Consider the following 16,788-nt stretch of genomic DNA (forward strand, 5'->3'; position numbering starts at 1 on the left):
GCCCTGGGTGTTGTGTAGGCTGACACTTCCATTTGGGCTTTCTGCTACAAGTCATGAAGAAGGAGATGACCATCAGTTGTCAAGGGATTTTTACAGGCCATGTCCACTGTTGTATTGACCTTTTGTCACATTATTTTCATGTTGAATATTCAGAGTCTGATCTTCAGCTCTGTTGATTTGCCTTTCTGCCAGCCTGGTGCACACACTGGTGCTTTTCCATCAGCAGTGTGACAGGCCATGCTTCTGCTTTTGTCAGCTTCCTGGGCAGAATGTCCTGCTGAATTTCTGCTTGTGAAAAGTTTCTCCTCTTCCCCTGATTTGTTTTTTCCTCAGCTTTTAAACCTGAGTAACCCTAAACTGATGATGAGCAAACAGAATCTGCAGGTCCTAATCCTCCAGCTTCCATAGATCATAAAGGGGATTGAAATTGGTACAACCCATTCATTTCATCATTCAACTCAGAGCAGAGATCCAATAGCACAGGAGACTCTGCTCCATGGACTTGCAGCATCATGTGCTGTAAAGAGGTGTAGCACAACTGAAATAAGGATGCATGGGTCAAATCAGCAGCTTGTATTAATTCTGTGTAGAGAGGGAGATTTTCTTTGAAGTAATAAGCAGTGAGTGATAAATACCAGTTTATAAAGGGGTTTGGATGTTTCATCCTGGGAGTGTATTTTCCAGGTAGGGAAAGGCTCTCCATCCCTTTGAAGCAGGGAGGGTTGAGAGAAGTGCATTCATTGTTTTGGGAAAGCCACTGCTCTCCCTGCTTGTTTCTCACACTGTCCTTTGTCTGCTCCTGTTGATCTGAGCTGCAGCCCCATGCCAGTGCTCTGTGGGGATGGCAGAGGAGGCTCTGCACGGGCCTGGGAGCCAGGCAAGGCTCGGGTTTAGTGCTTTCTACTGTTTAAACACTTTGTGAATACTCTGGAAACCAAAGTTGTGCAGACAGGGCTGTATCTGGTGCAAATACAAGAAGGGCAGCAGGTTCACTGGTGTGGGCTGTTTCAGAGTCCAGCAAAACCAGCTCCTGAGACTGGCTGCATAAAGCAGTGCAATGGCTCCCATAAGCATAGCCCAGCATGGCACTGGGAAGTGCTGGTGTGAGGGTTCTAATGCCAACTCAGTCACTGGTATTCCTACATCATGAGTTCTGGAGTGCTGCCTGTGAAAAGTGCACCTAAAACCCTCACTCCAAGCACAGCCCATGTTAGAAACACGTTGCTAAACTGGAGAATTGACCTCCCTGACTCCCTGCCTGTGCAAAGGGGATGATCTCAGCATTGCATGTTCCCCAGCATGGGTGAGGGAAGGAGTGAAGGTGAATTAATGAAAGTGCCTGTAAAATACTCTGCAGATAAGAAGCATTATGGGCCTGAGCTGGAGCCTACTGAAGTCAGTGATAATCTTTTTATTGACTTGAGTGGTCTTTGGATCAGGTCCTGTTATATGGAGCTTTTAATATGAGCGATGGGAAAACCACTGAGCTGAATTTAGAGCTCATTTGCAAGTCATCTGTTCTATATTTAGAAAAGAACTGTGAGCCAGATTCACTGAGCTACATAATCCCCTCCAAGTTTGCTCAGAAACCCACAGAAAGGGTGTTCAGGGCACAGTGCTCCTCGGTTGACAACTTGGAACTATTTCCTATACAGAGGGTGACATCAAACCTATTGAGGTATTCAAGGTGTGGAGGGTTTTTGCTGGTCCCCAGTGCCATGGGAATTCATTTCAACCACAGTGGGAAAAGAAACCACTTGGGAACTGAGAAGTTGCATCTGATAATTGGTGAATTTGCATCGAGGCTATTTCTGAACCTTCTTGACATGATGAATGCTGCTGGTTGCTGTTCCTCCTGGGGTTATTCTCACCTGGAGCCTAGCTAGCCAAATAAAGCTCTGCCCAAGCTGCTTATGTCATCAGTGGAGGGAGATGGGCCCCTCTGGGGGATGATTCATCCCAAATTAAGATAGGTGCTTGAGACTGGGGAGAAGGGGGCAAAATGAGTAATGTGTGCTGTGAAACCTCTGCGTATAACTGCAAGAGGTGTCACTCTCCATGGAGAGAATTACTGTGGGGTGGGGTTTTTTTCCCCTATGAATGTGACTGCACTTGAAACCACTTTGCAATGCAAAGCCATGGAATCAGGTGTCACATTCCAGCCTATTTTCTTGACTAATTGCTTCCTGTCACTTCAGCAGCTTAAATCCGAGGTTCTGAGTCACCCCAGTATTTGTGTGTGCTGGCAGGTCTCTTGTTGTTTAGCCAATCATTAAGTAATTTTCAGCTTTCAGAGCAAAAAGAAAAGGAGGCAAATGGATGAATAAATATTGTACTCAGCATCCTGTTGCTGTGGCTCAGGGTTACAGTTGTCAGTGTAGGAGAATATCATTAGTTATTTAATTAAGGTCAGGCTCCTTAGGATGCAGTTGGCTTGAATGACTGATTCCACTAATGATGTGTGCCCGTTTTACAGCCCTGTGTTCTTTGGATTAATTACATTATTCCATCATTACATGGTTTAACAATAATCTGCACAGGTTAATGTTTTGCCACTACTACTCAAATTAATGGTTCCAAACTTGTGGGAAGTATCACCCAGGCTCCTGTTTGCCCATGGTGGGACTGTGGGGTAATAACCTCTTTTCAGAAGGTGGCTGTTGGAATGTTTGATTTGCTTTTTCTGTGCCTTTGAAAAGTATTAATTGCTTTTCTGTGCAGCACAAGGCAGTTCAGCCTGAACTACATGGACACTGTTATTTTGTACAACGTCTGACTAACCAGAGTTTGCTGAAGAGGTTGATGTTGAGTGGCTTTTGGCAGAAAACTGCTGTCAGCTTCCCAGACATCCATGAAAGCCTTGAAGAGACTGCAGCAGCTCACTCTCATTTAACACAACACAGCTAATTACTGCTTTTGGCTTTCACTTTGGGACTAAGCCCCCTGTGACTGCACACATGCTAAAGTGTTTGCAGGAGATGCTGCTTTTATAATGGGCCAGAAATTACAAGACAAAGACTTTTTTCCTTCTCCTTGCCCCAAGTCAGGCAGAGTGGGATGCATCATGTGTCTGTGGGCCTGGGCACTTACATAGGACCTTCTTGGTCATTGCTTTTGATACCTTCTGTGTGGTGTGAAACAGCAAAACAGCATGAAAGTAAAACTGTCTGTGTACAAAGGTCTAGTTTCATGTGTTTATGTGCTTTCCTGGATCTGGGCTGTTTAAAAGCTCTTAGGAACAAACTCCTGTTGCTTCCTCCTGCTGCTGGGGATGTAAAGCACTTGTGTAAATGAAGCTCTCTTCCTTTGCTGTTTGTTTGTACTGTCCAAGGCTGGATTAAGGATCTTTGTCCCCTGAATCACACTGTAATTTCCAGTTCCTTGAGAATAAGAGATTTCAGAAGCATCCAAGAGACTTGAAACACAAACTTCTTGACTTCTGTGGGACCTCTGCTCCTAAATGAAGGAGGCTCCTTCCTTGGAGGTCTTCAGGACCTGCCTGAACATGTTCCTATGCAACCTGATCTAGGTGACCCTGCTTCTGCAAAGGGGTTGGACTGGATGATCTCTAAAGGTCCCTTCCAACCCCTACCATTCTGATTCTATGATATGCAGAGGCTGCATAAACCAAGTGGGGGTGGAAGGTTCAGATAGAGTATGAAAGAAAATGCAGCCAACAAACAGCTGTGATACAGATAAGATGATTGTGTTTGCAGACAGCTTGAGACAATTCCCTTGAGCTACCCAAGTGATAATTCACATAAAGCCTTTCTTGGTCTGCCAGAAGCTTCTGAAAACCAGGAGAACTTTGAGCAACACCGAGCAAAAGACAGACTCTGCACTTGGGTCTGTATGTAGTGAGCACACTGCCTGTGTACACGTTCAAATCCATCACCTCAGGTTTGTGAAAGAAGTGCTGCTGGTACTTGGTGGGGGGAAAAAAAAGCATGCTGAAATCCCAGCACACATCTCTAGCAATAAAGTCATCTAGAAAATCAATAGATAAAGCAGACCAATCTGAGAGGAAATTTCAGCCAGAGCTTCTGTCTGGATGGAAGTACCAGGGTGCTATAAAAAGGGAGGAGTCGCCTCTGGCAGTGTCCTGAAGCTGTTCATGCTCTGACAAATTGCTCCTCAATAGGCAAACAGATAAATAAACAAGACAAGAGGTTCTGCTGGCTACCTTGGCACTTGATTCATATTAACATGCTGCATCTTTGCCAGGTTATCAAACTCACCTTTGAAGAATTTGAACTAGAAAGAGGATATGATACTCTGACAGTGGGTGATGGAGGACAAGTCGGAGACCAGAAAACTGTGCTTTACGTGTAAGTAGCATGTCCTTTGTCCCTCTGAGACACCCACACCTGCATTTTGCCTGATGAGCTGGAGCTGATGTGTTTGGATGGAGTTGCCAGGCTGCTTGCTGTACCTCCCTGGATGGCTTCTTTTGGTGGAGCTGGCTGTATGTGGTGTGCTCTTCCCTCATCACATTCTTTTAGGCTTCAGCTGACAGAAAGACTCGTCACCTCTTTGCTTCACTTCTCTTCAGGGCTCCTTAGGGAGAGGCTGAGGCTGTCCAGGGAGCTGAGTGAACAGGATTAAGTTCAGATACAAGAGTAAATGCACATCAGGCAGAAACTGAGAACTGTTGGATCTCTCTCCTGTGCTGTCCAGTCATTTTTAAAGTGCAAAGTGGCTGTAAATCCATTCTGAGTCACATCCTGAGCATTTCACACCCAGTGTGCATTTGTGTGAGTGATGATGTGCTACTTCAAGGCTGAGAGCTGGTCCTCTCAATTCATACCCTTTATTTTGCAGATATGGTGTCCCACAGATGTTTTTACAGTAGAGGGAACATTGGACATGTTTCCTGCTTTCCTTCCCAGCCTTCTTACATCAGTGTTCCCTGTCTAAATGTGGGAGGGGTGGGTTAGTGGGGTTTTCTTTGCCCTTTTAATTATGAACAAGGGGCATTGGACCAGTAAAGGCAGACATGAGATCTCTGATGCTGCTGGGATTTAGAACAAGGAGTTGCTGTGTTGTCAGCCTGTTGTTTTTAGAAGAGTTGAAGACCAAGTGCTTTCTATTAGAGTGTAGCTAATGGGAAGGAAAGTACCTTGGCCTTCATCTTCTACTCGGTGCTTAATAACTGGAGATGGTTTTGGCTTCAGTCAGGAGTGTGTCAATCAGGATGAGGAATGTGTGGGTTAGCAGACCAAAGACTTTCCTTGACCCACGTGTTTACAGCATGTAGGCACCAATTTCTGCTGTCTGCTATTTCTTTAGGCTGTTTGGGAGGTTGGTGAGCTGGGACCTCAGAGTTTTGATGGAGGGTGACAGTCCCTGTGCACACCTGTCGTGGTTTAGGCCCATCAGGGAACAAAGGCCACGATTAGCCTCGAGTACCGAAGAGGCTGAGGATTGCTCGAGGGCAGGGAGGGCTTAATTGCCGCTTAAGGTTCAGGACAAAACAGACCAGGCTACTCGGTTTTGGGGAAGAAAACAGAAAATAATTTAATGCAAAATCAACCAAAACATAACCAAAATGAAACAACCCAGAGTAATACATCAATGGAGAGTCCAACCAGCCTTTTTAAGAACACCTTCTTGCCACCCCTCCCCTCTTCCCGGGTTCAGAGCCCTGATCCCGGTGTTTTTACCTTGCCCCCCCCTGAACGGTTCGGGGGGGCAGGCAGTGGGGGGTTCAGTCAGTCGGTTTCCGAGAGCTTCTGCCGTTTGTCCCTCCTCAGGACGGGTTAACTCCACACCAGTCCTCCCTGCAAGTCCGTGGGGTAACTCACAAGCATGGCAGACTTGCACGGGCTGCTCCGATGCCCACTTATTCCAAAGGCTGCAGCTCCTCTCTGCCTCTCGTGTGGGGCTGCTCTGCGGCACGCAGGCTCTCCAGCACGGCCTGGGCCATGGCCATCTCCCCACACAGTCCCCCGCCCGTCCGGGCTCACCCACACGGAGCTGTTGGTGGCTCTCAGTCTTGCCACGAATCTCCATAGGTTTCAGGGGCACAGCTTGTATTCTCGCCACGGCTTGCAGAGGGGTCTCCGGTCTACTGCTTCTCGTTCCTTCCTCCTTCTCTGGCTGAAGGGTCCGCGTGGTGGCCTCCATCTTGTATCACTCTCCACCTCCCGACTCGCATTTCAAACTCCCGTCCCCTAAATAGTGATCGCAGAGGCGCCAGATTGGCCCAGCCGGGCCGGAGGTGGGTCTGAACCTAGGAGCCGGGGGAGGGTCTTCACTGCAACCCGCTCCCCCTGTTACCAAGCCAAAAGCTGCTCCTGGCTAAACCAGGACAACACCAGAGAGAGGTTCTTTCCCCTTTTCATGCCTCTTTCAGCACACAGTGTGCTCCTCACTGAATCTGCACCATGGTGAGTGGTTGTAGTGGAGTTGGATCTCTGTGTAGTGCAGGAGTAAATCAGATAATTTACAGTAGCCTCTAGAAAATGACACAGTTGAAAGACTGAGCCTTGATCATCTTTCAGAGGGCTGTTTGTTCTCACTGAGCTGCTGATGTTAATGGGTTATGTTTGCCATCCCTCCAGGAGAGGCTTTCTGTTCCTTTTCTGAGTGGCTGGTGAGAAATCAATTTATGTATCATTCAGATGTAATTGTGGTAATTGTGTCATTCAGATCTGCTTTATGAAGAAACAATGGTTCTGCTGGAGCTGCCCTGAATCATTAAAGTAAAATACTGTGCAGCTTTGTGGAAATCCCAAATTTAACACCAGTTGGAGACCTCAGGGTGCTGCACCTCTGAGTCCTTCAGGAAATGTGCCTTGCTCTCAGCACATCTGCTCTGAGCAATGCACTTCAGTGCTGCAAGCACACAGTTACCTGGTGCAGCTGTGCCCCAGCCCCAGGGTAGCAGAGAGAGTCTGAAAGCACAGCAAGTCCTGAGTCATGCATAGCACGGTGCTGAAGTGATGATGTTGGCCCTTGTCCTGGCACTGGGCACTGCAGGTGCTGTCCCCATCCTCTTGTGTGTGAAGCTGTAAGCCAGTGGTGTTTGTCATAGTCTGAAATGTCTCAAGGGCACTTGCAAGTCCAGATACTGGAGCAGAAGCAGGGAAGAGTCACTATGAGTCTGAGAAGGAGTATTTGAAGTGCTGAGCAGGGCGTTGGACCCAGGGTCAGCAGCATCCAGCTTTGGCACCTGAACTGGAACAGCTCTCTTCTATCTCATAAAAAATGCATGAGAGCAAACAACTCTCAGAAAGCTAGGCTAGAGAAGCTGTTGTACCCTTTCCAACTGAGTGTCTCTCATATTGTGTTGTTTAATTCCTCCTCTTTGCTTGTTTCTGCACATGAATCACCCTCCTACACCCTTCTCACCTACCTTGACGTGTGCTTGTCTTTCCGAGCTCTCTGGCTCTCTGAGGTTCACTTTCCTATACAACATCACCACCAGTGATACTTAGGTCAGAAACTCCAACCTGCAATGTATGGAAATGTAAAGTCTGATTATTGCCAAGTGTTTGTAATTAAAGTGTCACAGAACATTTCACAGCTGATTGGTCAAAAAGTGCAAATTACTGCCAGGGGAACAGTTTGTAATAACTTGCTGAAGTGATTTCCCATTCCCTCTCTTTTGCTTTGCCTGAAGCCCATGAAGACTTTCCTAGATTTTATTTTAATCACTGCACATTTTCTCACTCTGGATGAGCTACTCAACACCTTGCTCATGCAAATTTGGCCTGGGACTGGCTGCACAAGGTGGAGCATCTGGTGTCTTCTCGTGCAGGAGAAGTTTCTGTTAAATTGCTGATGTTAATCCCAACAGGGAAATTTGTTTCTTTGGTTTTTTTTTAATCTGGGGAGGGATAAGTTGAAAACTACTGAAATGCAAGAGGTGTGAAGAGCACAGAAGTACCCTGTTTGTTATCAGTGTGGTTGAAGATCCATGAACATCTTCCCTCAGTGTTTGCTGCCCTCTTACCTACTGTACCAGGTATACCCACTGGATGCAAGCTGTAGTTTGTGTGGAGGAACTGGCATGCAGAAACCCAACCCTGTCAAAGACAGGAGCTTCCATTTTCTTGCTATTCATTTATTCTTGACTGTTCAAGAGTCACTCTGTCCTGCAGCCTTTCCAATCAAGTACATTTGAATCGACTTGCATAGCAGCAGATGTTATCCCAAGCTGAGGTATGAAGGACCATTTCTTTCCAGTCTCACTCTCATCCCTGTAAAATGCATCTCAGAACATAACAGATTGTTAGGCTGAGCTTTCTGACTTGCAGAGAGGATTTTATTCCCTAGAGTAACAAGCACCCAAATCAATCATTCAGCTTGTTAGAGTGGAATGGGAAAGCATGCAAAACCCTTTGAAGCGCCTTTTTCTCCTGGTGTATTCCTCATTCCTGTCTGTCTGCTGCTTAAATAACTTGAGAAGAATCAGCAATAGCACTTCTTCTGCACTCTCCATCAAACCCTCTGCATGCAAAACAGTCATTAAAGCAAGTTTACTCCTTGGTTTACCAGCACTCTGGGATCAATACAATTTCTAATGCAGGTCAAAGCAATAACAGCAAAAGTAGGGGCAGGGCTGGAAGAGTTTTGAGGGGCTTGAGAGTCATAAATTTGGTTTCAGAGAAAAAAACACCCTGCAAATTCCACAGGCAAAGCTTGAGCAGTGTCTGGTTTTAGGTGTTATGGGAGTTCCTGATGCCTTTGTGAGTGTTCAGTGTCTCTGGGATGGGGAGGAGAGCTATGTGCACGGCAAGATTGGTCCCACTGACAGTGTAAGATACCTGTAAGGCTGTTGGAAAGGATCTAGCACTCAGCAGCCAGCCAGTGTTAAGCATGTGAGGCAAGTGCAATAAGTAGCACAACCCTTCCAGCAGTCATTTGGCTTCACCCTGCACAAGCAGTAATTGGCAGCTCAGCCACAGAGTCTCCGATTGCCCAGGAAACTGGGAATTGCCACAATTAGGCCTGGAGGTTGCAAGATCCATTTGTTCCCAGGATGCTACCAACACACAGCTGCTGGCTTTGTTCCCTTGCAGTGCTGCTGTGCAGTAATTCTGCTCAGAGAGCTCGGCGATGGGTTTTCTCGAGTCTCTCAGGTGCTGCTGTTGTGCTCGAGAAGGGCGCCAGGCAGAAGCCATGTCATATCATATGGAGACATTTGTGTGTGTTGATGTTTAAGCAAACACTACAGGAAAAAACAATCCCACCTATCCACTTGCAGTAGGGAATTTATCACAGATGATACCTCTGATGAGGTAACTGACAACATGAAACCCTGCCACGGAGACAGGCAGCGCAGCACACTCCCGTGTTAGTGATCCCATCCCACGCTCTGTTCCTCTGGTTTCCAGAAGCAGAGGGGTAGGGAGGGAGCTGTGCTTTTGTGCCTAAGTGCCTCTGCTGGTGCTTGTGTGGGTGGGGGATAAAGCTCTAAAGCTGTGTTGAACTACAAGGAGGTGATTAATCCCAGGGCTGGAGGAGCCGCACGCGGCTCGTTAATGCAGATGGATTGGTGACATTTTTCTAGAGCTCTTCAGCTCTCCCAGGAGTGCCCTTGAAGGGGAGGCAATGTCCTGAGCCTCCCAGCCTGCCTGCAGCACTTCTCAAGGGCTCACGGGGCTTGTGACAGATTTGAGGCTCGTGCCGTATCATCCAGGGTTGGGGATCCTCGTGGAAACCTCAGTGTCAGGGCTGGAAAGCAGCAGAGGGTGTGCTGAGAGTAAATGATTCTAACACTAGTGAAGGCTCCAAAGGCAGTTGAGATGATTCAGTCACCAGCACCGAGTTCTGGGAATTCTGTTTGTTTGCTGCTGTTTTTGCTTCAGTGAGGAAGGAAATGATTGCTATTGATGCTGGATAATGTATCATCATAATGGCACTAAGTGGTAATTACTGTAGTGATGAGGAAAATCACTCCCAGACCCTCAGCTAGGGGAGAAGACTCAGTGCTCAGGTACAATGCAGAAACACACCCAGAGCCTCATCAGTCTTGTCAGCTTTTTGGACACTGTTCTGGTTTGGGGTTATTCTTGTGCTGGCAGCGCTCGTTACTTTCTGCTCCTGCAGAGGAATGTGTGGCCTTTATTCTGAGGGGGAAGATAAGTTTGGGAAGACATACAGGCTGTTTAGTTGTTCTTGTTTATTTTGCAGCTTGACAGGCACCACTGTCCCTGATCTCATCGTTAGCACACACCACCAGATGTGGCTCCTCTTCCAGACAGACAGTGTCAGCAACTTGCTGGGATTCAAAGCAACGTATGAAGGTAATCCAAGCTTCTTCCTCAGAACTTACCTGCTCTAAAAGGATCAGGGATATGAGATGGGTGCAGTTTTCAGGGAGAAAAGAGAGGAGCTTCTCTAATTGTATTGAAGCTGTGCAGATTTTGGGGTTGTGATGCAGGAGCATGGACAGGATTGCAGGGTAAGGTCAGCAGAGAAGTGGCAGAGAGAAGAGAGAATGAAATTGAAAGAAGGAAAAGATGAATCCAGCCTGATTGTCTAAGGAGCATCTTAATGGCAATGTTTCAGTCTCCCTGGCTGGGAGTGTCCCAGCTGAAAGCTTGCTTGCTGGGGTAGCTGGGATGTCTGTCTCCTGCCACCTTTGTGTGTGGTTGATTCTTGGCAGCTGGACAGAGTTGCTGCTGCACTCTCCCTGCATCTGAGGGTGGGGAAAAGCACTCACCAGCCCTGCGTGGAGATCCTGTCTGGTTTGGTGCTGGCATCCAAAGGGCAATGTGGACATGTTCTTCCAGTGTCTTGATAAATCTTTTATTTACCCTGTAGCATAGCACATAAAGTTGCAAAGCACATGATGTAGGGACTTCCTTACACTGTTGTTCATCTTCCGTGAACTTTGGATCTATAAGGAGTTTGGCTTTTGTCTCCTCTGACTCGCTTCAGTGTTCTTGGTAGCTTGATCTATAGCAAGGCTGAGCTGCTCTTGCTCCTCGTGACCTCACCAGTTGGTTTGGGGATCACCATTATCATTCATGCTCTGGAGTGCTGTTGCATGGAGCTTCCAGTGTCAAATGTGCTTCTCCTTTCCCTACTCATCAGCTTCACCTGCACAACTGCTGCCTCTTGCTGTACTCCTCCATGTCCATAACCTCCTAGAGAAGAAAACAAAAAGGACAGTGTTCTGGCTCTGCTGTCCCCCAGTGAGCCTTAAAGGAGGGACCTTTCCCTGGAGGGTGCCTGGCCTTTGCATGTGTTAGAGGCTGCTCTCTGTTTTCTCTTTTTCTGAGCATCTTTGCAGTTTTTGTACAGCAGCTTACTCACCTTTTCTGCATGAACAGAGAAAGACTCTCTGAGCCCAAGGTCCGTGCTGGCACTATCCTGAGGTCAAGCTAACCTCCAATCAGCCAGGTCCATAAAAGAAAACTCTTCTGGTTTTGGCAAATGCTTTGAGTCACAAAGCAGGAGACATAAAAGTAAGAGGCAATTAGCACTTGCCAAATACATTATGAAATTATATGCAGCTTACTAACAAGTTTCAGTATCAGTTTTATGGCCACGCTTCTTCCTAATTGTGAGAGGAAAATTACAGCTAATGGAGCTATAGAAAGTCAAGACCAAAAATCTGCCTGATAGAGGGGTAGAGTATTGCTTATAGAGTGTGTTTAATCAGCCATCTATCCTAAACCATGGAAGTTTTAGTGTACATTTAAGTGTAAAGCAATTACAGAGCCTGTTGCTGCGGTGCTGGAACAGCCCAAGAGATTTATCGATGTGCAGGTTCAAGGACCTGTTGGAAGGAACATGCTGAGGAGGGCAACATGCCATCAGGTTTCTAATGTAGGGTTCCTGAGAAGGGAAAGCCAACCAGGCCCTTTGAGTAAAGAGAAAGCATGTTTGCAGCAGGAGGAGTGGACAAAGCACATGGATGCAGGTTTTTCCCCTTCTGCCCTGCCAGGTGGGGTGTGTTTGGAGCAAACACACAGTGGGTGTGAATCCCTGTGGCAGCACTGATTTTCAATTAAGCTGTGTCAGTCCACCAGCTGAGATCTGGCTCATGAATGTTCATGAAGATTACTGCTAAATCTCCAATGTCTCAACTGCAGTCACTTGCATCCCTTTAAACTGAGGTTCTCTCATAATAGTGAACAATGTTTTTGGACTTCCAGTGCTTGTCAGAAGAAATTTGTGTTAAGCTCCACTTTGCTGGAAAGTCTTGTCTTTCTCACAGCTACAACGAGCTGATTGATGCTGCAGTTCAGTGCTGGACTTGAGAGAGGACTTACAGCCTCCTGGGGTCCTGGGCCTCGTCTTTTCCCTTCTTGCCTTTCATCTCAGTTGACTTGTTCTGAGAATACCTTCCCCTTACGGTGGATTCCTTCCACAGCCACTGACATGGTTCTCTGAAAATTCCCAGGTCAGCCCTTTGTAATGGGTGAGAACAAATGATTCCTTCAGGTGACATTTTCAGAAGTTCTTGAGGAATTTTAGAGTCATTGAAGAGGATCCAGACTCCCCCAGTCTCACCTGTGGTCCTTCTGCAGTTGTGTTTCCTGATGGTGGGCTGGAGGTGCTGGCTCTACCTCACAGAGGACATGAGGAAGAACATATTTCTGCTACTGATGAGGTTATTACAAGCAACAGGATAAAAGTGAATAAGTAGTATAAAAGTCCACCAGCAGTATAAAATCCTGTGGTAAGGGAAATGAGATATTAAGAAATGAAAGAACAGAGCAAAGCCAGATTTTAATGGAGTCTCATATTGATGTGGTTTTAATGGAAAGAGATAACTTTAAAACTAGATTTACACACACTAATCTAGTTTGGATTTGGGTAGAGCTGACTAAAGTCACTGTTCTGAACCACCAGCATGCTGCAGGCAGGGGATGATTGAACAGTGTTTACTGTTGAAATGCTGACTAAGTGTTTGGCTCTGAAGAGCTTAGCTTTAGAGCTGAAGTTTAGCCCCATGGTGCTAAGAGGCTTAGGAGCTCTGCAGAGCTGGAGCTTGAAGATTTCCTCTACTGACCTTTCTGGTTTTAGTGAAACTGGTGCTGCCCAAGGTGTTTGGTCAGGTGAACTTGCTGGGTTTTCATGTACCTCAGATGTAAATGCAGAGCTCTGTGTGGGTGGCTGCATGGAAGCTGCATGTGCAGATGTTCACACACATGCACATGTGTTAAACTGAGAACAAACAGTAACACTTCAAGTTGCCTGATCATGGGAGAAGGGAGTTAAAAATGCACTTATCTGAAACTGGCTCTCATGTGGCTGCTCCCAGTGAGCTTCTGGAGCTGGGGATGCTCCTGCTCTGGAGCACTGGCTTTGGCTGGTGAAATGCTCTCCGCTTCCACTTAGAAGCCCAGGTAACACACAAGTAGTTTGCTTTGATTATGTGTTTTTTTGGGGTGTTTTTTAAGGTTCTACATGACCTAACCCCCCAATATTGTTGACAGTGGAAGTCTGTCAGAAAACCTAAGTGTTCATATCCTTCCTCCACTGCTTTTCCATTAAATGTATTGACTCATGTCATAAAACACTAGTGCTGAAATACTGCTGAACCAACAGCCAGGAAGGCTTTTAGCTTATAGTGTGTTGACCTGAACTGCTCTCAGGGTCATGTTCTTGTATTTAAGTCTCATATAAACCTGAGCAGGAGGGATTTGATGCTGTGCCACAGGGTTTTAATGAGCCTGCTAGATGTTAGTTTCTGCATTTTCCCCTCAAAAATGGTTTTAGATCAGGGGGATAGGGCAGAGATATGCAGAAAAGAGCTTTTCCTTCTTGGTTTATCCCCTTCTTCTCATTGTGCTTCCTCTTTAGGTCCTTTTTTCCTCAGTGTTGGAATGGAATTGTCCTGGTTCAGATCCACACCAAACACTGGGAGCTTTCAGTATTTTTAACCAGAGTTAACATATGTGTGAGGCCAAACACTGAGGGTCTTTGCTGGGGTAAGAATGTTGTGGTTTCCTCAGGTGTGGCCTCTGAGTCCCCACAAAACCCACATCTTGTGGCTCTTTTGTCCAGAAAGTGGAGTTTTTTTCCAGTGCAGTGCTTGCTTGCAGCTCCAAAATCCTCCTTTATTCGACCCAAGTCAGGAGCAGAAATTCCCACAGAACCCCAGGAAAAGAGTGGCCTAAACTTGGGGTGCCCACAGTGTCTCTGTGAAGCAGGGGAAAGGAGCAGACAGATACTTGCTGCCATGAGTCACCCTGCAGATGTAGGCTGCCTCCTCTGCGCTGAGCAAAGGGACCCAGTTCCCCCACCCACTGCCAGAAGACAAATAGAACAAATAGCTGATGGGAGAAAAAAACTGTGGTGAAACATCTCCTGTTAGCAAATGCTGCTTTGTCAAAATCTTCTCTGTGATATGATATTTGATGGAGAAGTTTTGAAGGATTGCTGTCGACTTGTTTCATTTCAGTGATGTCAAAACACTTGCATTTAGATGTTCTTGTTTAGCTTTGACTTCTATTATTCTAATGTGGAAGGATGTTGTACTTAAACATTCATCAGGAGAAATGTTTCAGTCTTATTGAAGTAACATGTTTGGGTATTTCTGAATTAGTCATTTTGGGAGTCTCTGCCCTGGTAAATAGTTTGGGAATTTGACTGGTGAAATAAATGGCACAAGCAGGGGAGTTCCTCACCATGGAAGTTCCATTTTCTGACCTCTCTCATGGAATAAACTGTGCTGGTTTTGTTCACCTGCTGCTAACAAGGAGATCATCTGAGCGATGGGAAACACAAGCTCTGATTCTTCGTTTCTCTGCCATTCTTAAACCTGTGGCCTCAGTCTGTGGAGATGTTCCAGCTGGGTTCATGCAGTGTGACAGAAAAGGGCTTCACAAGTGAGGGGGGAGCCCTGGGAGGGAGGAGACCCTTTCATCAGTGCCTCCAGGCCATCTCTGTTACCTTTATTCTTTCTCAGCAGAGGGTCAAAAGGCACTTATTGTTCTTTGCTTGGCTGCTCTTTTTTCTGAGTACCTGGTAGCCTGAGCCATGTCCTTGGTTTGCAAAGCAATGAATATGCTGAATGCTTCCAGCTGGAGCCACTTGCATCTGTCTGCAGCTCCTTGGTGGTGCCTGTGGCCACTGTCCTTCCAAAGCCAGAGATCAGAGTCCCTGAATAGTGAGGTGAGCAGGGCCCTGCAGAGCTGCTCCAGCAGGTTCCCCTGGCTCAGGGGCACAGGAACGTGTCCAGCTGGGGTTGGAAACCTCCTGAGAAGGAGCCTCCACACCCTCCCTGGGCAGCCTGGGCCAGGGCTCCCTCACCCCAGCACCAAAGGACTTGTTCCTCCTGTGCCAGTGGTACTTTTTATGTTCCAGCTTGTGCCTGTTACCCCTTGGCCTGTTACCAATTGCCATTGGATTCAGCAAGGCTGAGATTTCACTACAGACTTAAATCTTCTCCTGGCACTTGTATGGACTGGAAAATGTGTGTGAGGAGGAAAGGCTGCAGCCCTGGGGCTGCTCAGCCTGGAGAAGAGAAGCCTGAGCTCAGGGGTCCCTTATCAATGGTGATCAGTCCCTACAGGGTGGGTGTCAGGAGCACGGGGCCAGTGCCAGGACAAGGGGTAACGGGCACAGGCTGGAACACAGAAGTTCCACTGGCACTCCCAGGGACCCCAGTGTCACTGGCTTCAGTGGGAGCAGGAACTGGAGGCACTGGGTGAAGGACACTGCAGGGCAGCTCAGCAGCAGTGCTGGCTGCCAATACTCTGTTGCAGGACTTCAAGGTGTGGGAAGGGAAGGAAAGGAATAACAAAAATTGCCTTTTAAAGGCTGTGGAGTGTAGCAGCAAGCTTCTCAGCCTCCTGTTTCTCTGCCAGGACACAGTGATACCTGTGTAAAATATTCATGCTACCCTTTGATCTTGTGACTATTCCTTGAGTTTTAAAGCTGAATTTTCATGATTTGCACCGTTTGTCTTCTTTTTGTGGGGGAGAGAGAGAGGAATGTTCAGTTCAGTGCTACTTTAATATCCAGTCTGGTTTCTTTTTTGCCCCTTATATGCAAGCAGAAATCTTAAAACATTTGGATTTTCAAAGCCTGCAGAAAGTCACATAAATCCTGGCAAACTGATGTCTCTGACAGGCAAAAAGAAACCAAACCCAACCCTATTTCATGAGAACTTTAATGCTCATTTATGTTAAATTACTTTGGGGATGCTTCATTACCTGGCAGTGACTTTTGAGTTCCAGATGCATTCAGCAGTGGCAGAAGCTGGGTGCCTTGTTGTGACTTCTATTCAAAATACACCTGTAGCCAAGTTGCCTGGAGTGAGAATAATCACGAGCTGCTGCTTGTTATTCAACCTGAATTGGAATATTAGATGGAGTCATGCAAATCTGGGATTATGTGGTATTTTTTTTTTCCTCTGGAAGGAAAATGTCAGGGGAAGAAGTTTCCAATTTGGTGTAAGAAATTGAAAACAGGGAGAAAAGACAGCGAGGCTGATGGTAGGTGATGGGGATCAAACGTGGAGAACACGAGGTGAATGTGAGGCAAACGCTGTGGGAGCACTGAGGAGGCTGGGAGGGAAGGTGGTTTTGGAGGTTATAGTGAGACAGAGTAGGGGAGACCCCTTGGAAATGAAATTGTACAGAGCAAAAGATAACAGCAAATTGTGTCTGTGGCTTGCCTGAAGTCACAGCACACGCACAGCGGGAGGGGAGCTGCTGTTTGTGTGCACTGAGGTGTCAGCTCTGTGCAGAAGTCGACATTGGGGTGGCAAGGGAGAGGGAGCCAGCAGACATGGCAGGGCAGCCAACACACTCCCCCTGTGTCCTCCTTGCACAATCATTGTGGTTGTTAAAGCCCCTGTGAAGCTGCTGCAGTCCC

At 46.9% G+C, this 16,788-nt stretch overlaps 1 protein-coding gene across 1 annotated transcript in view; it reads left to right on the plus strand.

The window, feature by feature from the left end:
• The window catches only part of CSMD2 (CUB and Sushi multiple domains 2), a 273,888-nt gene that overhangs the window by 135,526 nt on the left and 121,574 nt on the right, over window positions 1-16,788 (plus strand). The window contains exons 11-12 of the mRNA XM_062014368.1: window positions 4,225-4,328; window positions 10,141-10,253. Coding sequence (XP_061870352.1) covers window positions 4,225-4,328; window positions 10,141-10,253 — 217 coding nt within the window. The remainder of the gene's footprint in view (window positions 1-4,224; window positions 4,329-10,140; window positions 10,254-16,788) is intronic.

Source organism: Colius striatus, chromosome 24 (assembly GCF_028858725.1).
Source record: "Colius striatus isolate bColStr4 chromosome 24, bColStr4.1.hap1, whole genome shotgun sequence".
Lineage (NCBI taxonomy): Eukaryota > Metazoa > Chordata > Aves > Coliiformes > Coliidae > Colius > Colius striatus.